This window comes from Brachyistius frenatus, unplaced genomic scaffold (genome assembly GCF_029030835.1).
Source record: "Brachyistius frenatus isolate BFR_SWC_R1_liver_20210118 unplaced genomic scaffold, ASM2903083v1 Contig_39, whole genome shotgun sequence".
Classification (NCBI taxonomy): Eukaryota; Metazoa; Chordata; class Actinopteri; family Embiotocidae; genus Brachyistius; species Brachyistius frenatus.
Genome location: NW_027210638.1, coordinates 2,867,376 through 2,878,291, shown reverse-complemented (window position 1 = coordinate 2,878,291; position 10,916 = coordinate 2,867,376). Strand labels below are relative to the sequence as shown.

Here is a 10,916-nt window from a genome sequence, read left to right as displayed (position 1 = left end):
TGTGTGAACTGAAAACGTGCAACAGGAAGGAAAACAGGATTACTCGGAAAGTTTCAGCGGGATTTGTATTGCTGTAAACGGCCTCGATAAAAAAAATAAATAAAAAAAAAACATCGGGTGTTAAATGAAACATACAATGCATTACACGTCATTTCATGCCATAACGAAGGGATATATCGGCATTATAAACCGAAACGTGAACAAATGGAGGGTGGGGGGGTGGGGAGGGGGCTACTGAAATCTGAGTGACAGCTAAAGTGAACATAAATCAGTAGCCTGAGAGCTGCAATTCAATGAGCCGGAGCAAATTAATGACATTATTTATCTCTATTTCCAACAGAAAAACTGCAATTATATATACATATATAAAGTTACAGCTTTACAGCACATAAATAAATGAAATAAATTAATCTTTAAAAAAAAAAAAAATATTCATAATTTATATTATTAATCCCACTTATTCATAAGGGGGGGAGGGAAGACATGTTCTTCTTGAAGTTTGTTTCAACCCACACATCACTTTTTTGTGGATTCGTATGTAGAAAAATAAATAAGATTCAAAACACAGCAAAGCTAAGGAGGGTCTTCACAGTGGTCCTAGTCTTCATCGGTTCGGATCTCGCCTCTGCAGCACTTTTATCTGCTCACACTTTATACTTCTCCTTGGCTTGATCATTTAGTATGCAGATGTGCTGTAAAAAAAAAAATAAAAAAAAATGCAGAGTTAGTACATGTTCTTAGGAGGGCTGTGGCTATGATTGAGGACACTGACCTCATTTCTAAAGTTTGGTTTAATGACCTCGCGGAGTCTTTACGTTCTCACAATTGCGCAAGACGGATTTAGAGCCACTGACTTTTTTTTTTTTACTCTGTGCCTACAGAATCGCTTTACTTGCAATTAATGCCGCTATCTCGAGATCAGGAGTTGATTATTTAGTTATCTTGAGAAAACAAACCTCATTTTCTCAAGATAATTTGTCTTTGCGTGTCAGCAGTAGTGGGGGAAGTATTGAGGTCCTCTCCTTGAGTTAAAGTAAAGATACCACACTGTAAAAGTACTCCACTACAAGTTGGTAGTCCTGCATTGAAAATAGTATTTATTATCCGAAAAATGTACTTTAAATTTCAAAAGTTAAAGCACTCAATGCAGAAGAAGACCCCTATTAGTGATATACTAATATATGATATTTATACGTTTATGAGATAATTAGTTCTGATGCACAGGTAAATGGCACTTTGTCGTCGTTGGTAAAAAGGTGGAGCTGTACACTGTGCACCACATTTGATCGCAAAAGTTTTTTCAATGTCAATTTTGAATTGGTAAAGTAACCAAGTACAACATTTCGCTTCATATGAAATCGAGTAGACATGAGTGGCATAAATTGAATATAAAAAAGCAAATTAATTCTCGTGAAAATTGTAGTTAATTCTAGAACAGGAGATGTCCCTTGTTACATTCCATCACTAGAAATCAATCAGAAATCTGCCTTTTGTTTTTCCTTGAGAACAACATAAATTACCTTGTTATCACATAAAACTTTCCTTTTCCCCAAGAAAGCAAAATAATGGACCCCTGATCTCGAGATAATGGAATTTAAAAAAGAATTAGTAACCCGGCCTTTCTGTGTTTTCAGAATAATAAGCCATTGTTTAAGATTAAATTGAATACATTTTTTATGAATTAAAAAGAATTAAAAAGACCCACATTTCTCAACCAGATTTTTAGTAAAAAAAAAAACAAGTGTCTTTGTAAACCATAGCAGCGTGACATTCATTTTGATTTAAATCTCTGCTATTGCTACTGTGACAAGTATATGATGTCTCCTGTGAAGGAAATCCACTTATATTCTTTTAGATGAACATAAGAGAAAACTATTTATTATAAATATGTTAAATAAATAAGGCTTTTCAAAAAATAGCAAGCAAACATTTCCCTACAAATTAATTTGGCACTTATTTATGAACTCCACTTAACAGCCGTCCCAGAATAAAGTCCTGTCTAATGCTAATGAACATGAGCGATTCTGTACTTTGCACGTATTTCCGAGCAGGTTTTTGAGTACCATAACTATCCATTTTCTGTATTAAAATATAGTATGAAATAGAAACACGAAGGAGGCCCATCCTCATACATTCCATCTGAAGTTATCTACTGCAAAAACACTCACACTGAGATCTCTGAAGTATTCATTGTAGTCCAAAGCGTAGCCCACCAGAAAGGCATCCGGCACCTCAAAACCAATGTCTGAAATAAGTGTAGAAACATCATCAGTGCAAGTCATATAAAGAAAGCACAAGCTACTTTTGGGAGCAGTGGAAGTCCTCCCGTAAGAGGCTCTTGCATGAACGAATAAACACGAGTTTGTACTCGAGTCGCAAGCGCTGTACGGTGGGAAGTCAAAACGCTTACAGTAACAGCTGTCCTTAGGGGGGGAGGGGGGCAATCTTAAACAGATAATCCAACTCAAACCTAAAAGCATTACATAATCAGAGACAGTGTGAGCGGGGAGTTATCAGGGGTGCGTTAGTACATAAAAGCCTGTCTCGAACTACATTTTGGAACACGTTTCTCTGAAACGAATGTTAATCCTGCTTCATTAAAAACACCGGGCCTTCAAAGAAGCCGACGCACATCTAAGTGAAAGGCGCGGAGTGAGCAATCCATTCACTGCCACGCAAATAACACGTCTCTGTGCGAAGTGAGTAAAGAGGTGCTCACAGTCCGGTCTGTACCCTGAACTCCGAGGGGTCCTCTTCACCAGGAGGCTGGAAAGAAAAGGGAGGAAATACAGGACGTGAGAAACCAAAGCCTCCAAAAACAAAGAGAAACGAACACGTCAAAGACACAGAGCTGTTGTTAAAACAACCTCGTCAGCGCAGGTTTTAATCCTGACAGGACGGGCACTGGTTGTCTCGGGAGACCTGCACGAACACCTCGCCCAAACAAACGTCTACTCGCAGTTCGAGATCAACATCTTTGCGCGGGGCTTTGTTTACACGCTTTGTGCCGGACTGCAGGCTAAGTGGTGACGCGTGAACAGAGCTCGCGTGTCGTAAAGTTCAATTCACCAAGAACAAAAAAAACAAAAAAATAGTTTAGGATGGTACGGTTTCTGGAAGAAAAAAAACCTCAACGAAAACGGAGACGTGTGTGAATTATAGAAAATGCAATTCAAGGCTGTGTAGTCATTTTAAAGCAGAAAACATTTCAGAGATGGATATCACAAAACCTCAGCGGGAGCAGGAACTTCATACCACGATAGCACAAAGGGAAAATGTTTTTTTCTGTGATAGAAAGGGGGGCGGGGGGGGGGGGCGGGGGGCAAACTAGCCCTTCAAATCTATCTATTTGATTTAAGAACGTGCCAAAATAACCCTACCTTTACAGTACGACGCATATCGAACCAAACCGCTATTTTTGGTGCAAGCATCAGAGAACACCGGACTAAATTCAGCACACGTTCTGGTTCTAACCAGCTATCAGGAGTGCATCAGAGAAACGGCCTCTACCTCCACAGTGCAGTTAATAGTGCTGCAGATTAACTCTTAAGCTGCTCCGTCACATTACATCTCTTAATACGGTCCCAAAGGAGAGTGTCCATTAGCTAAGAGTGCTGTCAGACACACGATCTCCCTTCCCCACCTCCCTCCCTCCATAGACATACCAGCACGTTAGAGCGGAGGTCTATAATTCAGCTTCCACGTGACGGCGCCTACCTTACTACTTTAACCATTTTGGGATTACTTTCACTCAGCAGGGACAGCAGCGTCTGCATCGTCCTTCCGGTCTCCACAATATCCTTCAATCAAGACAGGAAGTGGTCAGGGCGGGGGGGGGGGCACAAACAGACAGAGACGTTTACGCAACTCATGAACAACAGACTCTGGTGTTGTGTAACTAACTTTACAATAACAACTACGACTGATGATGTTTCAATTTCAAAATTTATTTAAAAATAAAATAAGACCAAACTGAGTGAACACTGACGCAGGACTGTTTGAATTTGTCAACCCTCAGATTTGTTTTTTCAAATCAAATGCAAATCAATGAGCAGGACTCTTAGCAGCGATGGAACTACATGCTGGTTGTTTATCAATGCTGAGATTTGTTAGGTATTCACGTTTCTGACTAGGGCCCAAAACACACAATATACTATACATACAGGGTTATGTACTGTTTTAGATACCACAGTGTAAAATTAGAGTCAAATCATGGTCTTACCTCAACAATCAAAACATTCTGCAGGGGAAAAAAAAAAAAACATCAAATGAAAGAAGAGTTAAATGAAACAAGACTCCATAAAAGACACGTAACTGATGTATTTCAGCCCGACAGACGTCATAAGACCGACCTTGCCTGAGAGACTGGACAGCTCATCCCCTCCTATGACTTGGACGTTGTTTGTGGACTTGTCATTCTGGCGGACACAAAGCAGAGACATTACACGTCACCTTTTGGTTTGGATAGACCCCGTCCTCCCCGTTCTCCTCAAAATACCTGGAAATGTTCACCACAAACCTACGTTGCACTTCCAAAATGGCTGTGCGCCGCACCCTGAATCTCCACACCGCAGTGGCCCATTTCTCATTTGACAAGACCGTTCTAATTTGCCAACTCTGTATCGCCCACCTCACGTCAGCACAAGTGGTTCCCTGAAACTGAAAGGAGAAAGGACGCTTACGCAGTAGCTCTTCACCCTGATGAAATCCACCGTCAGCGGGACTGATTTATCGCTGTTCTGGTTCAGCGCCTTGATGTAGTCCATGAGGTCTGCGAAGAACTTATAGCCCCCTTTTAGCACGCACAGCGCTACGATGTGGTGTCCCCCCATGTCACGGATTATGTCCCGGGCCAGGCGCTCTGTCCTGCATCGGAGAGAGGGGGACACAAAGGGGACAGGGTCAATTACAGCGCAGTTGGGAATGCAGTGGTGGACGGGGAGGAGATCCCTCGGCGTGGTGTTGCACTTCAACATATTTGCTGACCACGCATTTCACCGCACTGCACCCTCTCCTCCACCCAAATCCATATTCAAACGGATGTGGGCGACGGCGGTTTGAATAGTGCACTACTGTACTTGACTTGTCACGGCAGGGAAAAAGCACGACCCGGGTCCCCCCCCCCCCTCAATCCATCACAGTGATCAGCTGCAGGCAGGACCTCCCTTCAGTGGAGGCAGCCATCATTAATACACCTGTGCTTTTTCCCGCCAGGACAGGTGAAGATGTCTCCCGGGAAAAGCCCCCAACCCAGAGCGCGTGGGGTTGACCCGACTGATAATGAGAGTTCATTTCCAGCGTGGGTGGTGCTGCCGCTGCTGCTGCTACCTGTCCATGATGAGTCCGTGGGGGATGATCACCTTGTCCAAATCGTTCTCGTAATGCCTGGGAACACAGAAGAGGTCCAGCTCGTGGCCCTTCTCGTCATCAGCGATCTGAAACCAAGGGAGAAGCAATTCCTTCAGCTCTGCGCAAAACGTTTGGCACTGACCGATAAAAAAAAAATAAAAAAAAAGGTGCGCGCTGAAGACGTGTTTAATCAAAGCGAAGCCCCTGGAAACACGGAGCCTCTCAACCACCTGTTTAACCCCCCCACCCCTCTCCAGAGAACACGGACCTGACGACGCTGGGGGGGGGGGGGTGTTACGGCCACCACTGCTAAAACATTTGTTATTGGGAAGCTCGTGCCACCTGCGGTCTGTAAACACGGGCCTCCCTCGGTCGCGCGGCGCTCAAACCACACCCCTGACAAGTGAACAAGTTATCGGGAGCGGCGGACGAACCTCCTGTCCGGAGCGAGCGAGACGGCGGCGGACAACCTCACCTGCAGATACGAAGCCATGTTCCGCGTCCGGTCCTTTCAGTCGCACAGAAACATCCGAGGAGTCATGCTCAGTTTCCTGAGAGGAAAAAAAAAAAAAAAAGAGAGCGAGAGAAAGAGAGAGAGAGAGAGAGAGAGAGGGGGGGGTAGTAGTAGTGGTGGTGGTGGTGGTGGTCGGGGAAGGCTTGTTAACCGGAGGCTGCACGAGCCGCTCTCCTCTTCCTCACCGCGAGCAGGCAGCACACGCGACGTTCCTCTGCCGGGGTTTAAAAGCCCTCTACGTCAGAATCCGGTTTACCTTCCCAATAATCTGATTTGTCTGACACAACCTGGGTTTAAATGCGCCGGACCGGGCACTAGTGCTGCATGTTGCGGTGGACCGCGCGCGCCTCGAGGGGAAGCAGCCGATGACGCAGTTTTAAAAATATAATGCGTGACAGCTCCTCCTCACAGAAAGCACCGCGCGAGTACGTTCATCCCTCGTTTGGTGCGTTTGAGGGTTTTTGCAGACCTATACAGTGTCACCCAAATGACTATTAGTAGCTATATTTTCATTAAATTATTATATTATAGTGTTATATAAGATAGAAGTAGGCTAAATTCATCTCAGAAGAAATTATTGTCAGAAATTGCTAAAAAAAAAGTTACAACACCAGAAAAACAAGAGTAACCGCTGTAAAGCATGAGAAATAAATGCCAACACCAGCGCCTATTAGAATATCTGTAAAAAGACAAATAGAAAAAAAAAATAAAGGTAATATTGTGATGTGCAAACAATTTGTTCTTCTTTTCTAATATTCCTAATACTATTAAATGACAGAACAATCTCACCTTGCATATTTGTGTTTTAAGGATTCTGATTTCTATCATATGAATTGACCTTCACCAGCAGATAGTCCTACCACATGCCTTGAAAGTGTAGATTTGTTAAAAAAAAATTGTTTTACACATATCCAAATGTTTAGAAAGGCAAAAGAAAGACCATAACTGGTTCATACTATTCTTATTGCCATATTACTATCGTTGAGCATAGCTGAGTTTAATCGTTTTTTGGAATATTTATCCACACAACAGTCACGTGTCTGTCTCCTCTCTATACCTGCAAAGATGACACCAAGAATTATAACACCATAAAGGTGACCTCAAGCATTTTGAATAGATCTGTCCTGCTATACAAAACAAAAGCTATAATTTTTTTCATTTGTAAAGATAAAATAGAAACGGTGAAAACTGCTAAAACAACCCACTTTTAATATGATCCCAATTTAGTCAGTTATACAGAAACAAAACAGTTTTCCTCCATCTTACAAAAAAAGCAATACCAGGTGTTGAACAACACCAGGAGTATGGCAACTATGAGAGCAGCATAAACATGTTCTCACAGTTCAGACCACCAAAGAGCAAACATCATCATCTCTGTACGATAATAAGTCTTTATGAATGACCATGTGGCCAAATCTCAAATGACACCAATCCTCATATAGAGTCCTACTTTTAGCCGGAGACCCACATACAGCGCTGTGACTGAAAGTAGGACGCCATCCAGATGAAGACAGTGTGATCTGAGAGCAGACCGCAGAGGAAGAACGCTCATTTCTTCTTCTTCTCGTCTTTCTTGGTGCCGTCTGCTTTCTCCTTCTCCTTGTCTTTCTCATCCTTTTTCTCTTTGTCGTCTTTCTTCTCTTTCTTGCCCTCCTCCTTCTCCTGTCCCTCCTTCTTCTCTGCATCCCGGTTGGAAATCTTGTTGTTGATCAGGTTGTGCAGAGCCACCACGGAGCGTATGAGTGAGGCCAAGTACACCACCAACATCTGGTCGTTGGTCTTTAGGTAGAAGGCTTTTGTGAACTCCTGCAACAAAACCCATGATATTTAGTGACACTGGAAGTCATGATACAATGTACATCGTGTTCAAAAAAAATAGTCCAACCATGATCATATTTATGTCCCCGGTTTGGTTTATGCCATCATGACGTTGGTTTATCACAGGATTACGACCACAAACTAGTTTGGTGGCAGAGTTTTTTTTTTTTAAATTGTGCAATTAAATATTTTAAAATTCATCACAAAGTTTCAACTGGACTAAACGATCACAGCTTCATGTGTCCCACTGAGCTTCAGTTCGGATTCAGTTTGCCCTCCGGTGGGTAAAAGGAGAAGCCACTGCTCAGTTAAGAGATGAATGCTCTTCTCTCTGAATCTCTTTGACTCACTGCATCAAATCCAAATTTAAAGTCGTAATTGTGCTGTATTTCTATCATTCTAACAAAATGACATAAAAATGAGTAATTGCTAGAGATGTAATTTATTGTAAAAATCAAGTTTGAAAAGTTACAATCAACAAGCTTCCAACCAGAAAGAAATGTCAGGAGGTATCACTTTGAGGTGAGTGAAGTTAGCTCCAGCACAATTAAAGCCAATTTCCCTAGAATGATTACTGTAAATAAGCATGAAGTAAATGCAGCTCAAACATAAACTGCTCACCAGTAGATTAACGTCTGGCAGCAGGTTGAAGACATCCTGCAGCTGGTAGATGATCTGGTGGTTGATGGGAAGTTTGCCTGCCACCACCCTCTCAAGGTAAGCGCGGATGTCCAACAGCTTCGAGTTGAGTCCCTTTAGGCCATGAACCTGGTTTGTGATGCGTTGCGACAGCGTGCCCACGGTGGTGTCCTTGATGTCTCTGTGGTCAGGAGAAGTCGGTGAGCACCAGCATGTGTACATTTCTAGCTCAATCAAGTAAATGTGGATTTTTTTTTTTTTTCTTTCTGCTTGTTAATGTTCACACTTTGGTGGTTACAGTTAAACAGTAAATAGTTTAGGCTCTTTACTATGATCATCATTATATATTGCGGTGACTAAAACCTTTATACGTGATTAACAGTGTGGCTACTATGTGCTTGAATGGACGTTTGTTTTCTTTTTTTAGTACCTCAGCAGGTGCTCTACTCCCACTTCTTCAGCTTCTTCTGCTCCAATCTCACTGGTGACGTGTTCAAAAGTCTTTGACGTTGGAGTGCCATCCTAGGAAAAGTGAATTGCCCATATTAACCAAAATTCCAACTGTGAACTTTCATCCCAAAACATATAATTCTTCTTTTGGACTCACGTCATGTATTTCCTCCACAGAGATGTATGCTTCTGTGGGCAGACCAAGATCTTTGGGTTTCACATCTATAATGACTAACACCTGGTGGGATAAAAAAAAAAAAAAAGAGAAGTATGTGTACAAGTTACTCATTACAGAGTGACCATGAGTAAAGAATGGTTGCCCAGAAACATGCACATTAAGAAAAGGAAACTACCAAGCAGTTACATACCGAATTGGTACAGTACTGCTTGATGAGCTCATTGATGGCAATGTCATTCTTATGTAACTTGGGTCCTGTGTGGTACCATCCAACTATTCTTTCTCTGGCTGAAAACCAAGAAAGAAGTATGAAATGAGGGTAATTCAGTAACATAAAACATGATTGAATTAGATTAGACTTTATTAATCCCGCAGCGGGGGAAATTTAGTAATCATGTCGATGCAGGCACTGCCTTACCATTAACTTTCTTGAACATGCCATACATGTTCTCCAAGTAGTCATGATCCAGGAACCACACTGAGTCATCCCTGTCATCCTCGTCAAATGGCACTATAACATTGACAATGGGTTTTAGAATCGACTTCCAACATTTATTAATTCTTAGAATATTTCAGCTCCGTGTTGAGCTCCATCATGAGTCCGTAGTAAAAGGCTATCTAATGTATGTTTGATATCTAAAATGGGAACGCCAGTGATTTTAACCGACCCGTTTACTAGTCATAAGGACTGGGCTCCCCTAGATCGGCTATGTAGTGAATTCTGTGGCTCTCGGGGAGTCCCAAAAATGATCCTTGATAACGAGAGGCCAAAGATTTCTAAGACTGCTCCTTGTTGCGCACAAACGGGACTGAAACACTGAAAGTATCCCACTTTACTTCGGTTAATCAACACCAGCACCCGAGTCACGCACGTTTTTGTGAGCACCGGTCCGTGCGCATTTCACCGTGGTCTTGAACAGAGAGTCTCATCAGATTCTGAGTCAAACTTGGGAAATTGGCAACAGGGATCCTTGAAGTGTCTCAGCAATGAGCCAGCTGAGGTGTTCAGGTCAGGAGGGCAATAACATTTAACCCTCCTGTTGTCCTCGGGTCAAAATGACCCGCAGCTGTGGTCAACCAAGTTCTATTTTATTTATATATTTGTATGTTTTTTGGGGGGGATCATTGGTCATCATTCTTTAAAGAAACCCTCACAGCCTCCTTGTCACCAATGATCAACAACAAAAAATATGAACAGGGGTGATTGCTTATTTTTTACACTGGCAAAAGGAAAATAAAAGTTCAGGGAAGTTAGTTTCGCACTTGGGACTAATACTCTCAACCAACTGTGTGTTGTTGTTTTTTTTAACTTAATCTTTCGAGTCCCCGAGATGACGATGACACTTACCTGCAAAACTATTTGAGACATCGAGAACTTTTTTGTGCCACGATCCTAGTAGGACACCGACCACCCGTTTCTGATTTCCAACTTTTCCTATCCTGTCGATTTAAACCGTAAAATGAACAGAACAAATTCAGCCATCAGATCATCACTTTGGTGAGAATTGAACGCCATGCTTCGTAAACAAGCTAAGCTAGCGTCACCATGTTTCCATCGCAAATTAAATTAAAACATCATGTCACTAAGACTTTGGTACTAATGACTACTACTACCACCACTTATACCCTGTAATGTTATTTAGATCGATTTTTATAGTTTACAGATATTGTTTTTCTCACACTTTCACTCAGCTAACTAGCTAATGGGGCTCTGACTCAGCAGGGCTAACGTTAGCTTAGCCTCGCAGCAGCGTTACGCTTTTCACATTAACTTCCAATATTTCGGACTAAACGCTAAATATTGAGCTCACTGACCTGTTAAAATGATCGACCACACTGAGCAACACAAGTGGATGTACGACCACATTTTCCACTGCTAGTTCCGGCATTTTTGCAGCAAAGAATAACAGCGCACAACCCTGCTCTACACAATGACGACTAACGCTTGCGCTTCCGCCTACGTCCGAC

General features: G+C 42.4%; 2 protein-coding genes across 3 annotated transcripts; both read right to left on the bottom strand.

The window, feature by feature from the left end:
• Nucleotides 1–112: 112 nt before the first annotated feature.
• On the bottom strand, nt 113–6,193 carry hprt1l (hypoxanthine phosphoribosyltransferase 1, like). 2 transcript variants are annotated; one of them, XM_069702040.1, is made up of 9 exons: nt 5,825–6,193; nt 5,329–5,435; nt 4,683–4,866; nt 4,353–4,418; nt 4,223–4,240; nt 3,718–3,800; nt 2,720–2,766; nt 2,169–2,245; nt 113–692 (listed from the first exon to the last, which is right to left on the bottom strand). In XM_069702040.1, the coding sequence occupies exons 1-9, from the start codon at nt 5,840–5,842 to the stop codon at nt 645–647; spliced, it is 648 nt and encodes a 215-aa protein (XP_069558141.1). In that variant the 5' UTR covers nt 5,843–6,193; the 3' UTR covers nt 113–644. The 2 variants fall into 2 exon arrangements, with proteins under 2 accessions (XP_069558141.1, XP_069558142.1); XM_069702041.1 differs by having other exon boundaries at nt 5,361–5,435.
• An 856-nt stretch (nt 6,194–7,049) lies between these two features.
• Nucleotides 7,050–10,905, bottom strand: psmd7 (proteasome 26S subunit, non-ATPase 7). The gene is made up of 8 exons (XM_069702039.1): nt 10,764–10,905; nt 10,297–10,388; nt 9,367–9,459; nt 9,139–9,236; nt 8,928–9,008; nt 8,751–8,842; nt 8,303–8,501; nt 7,050–7,669 (listed from the first exon to the last, which is right to left on the bottom strand). Exons 1-8 carry the CDS (start codon nt 10,835–10,837, stop codon nt 7,412–7,414), a joined length of 987 nt encoding a protein of 328 aa, XP_069558140.1. The 5' UTR covers nt 10,838–10,905; the 3' UTR covers nt 7,050–7,411.
• Between the last annotated feature and the right edge of the window lie 11 nt (nt 10,906–10,916).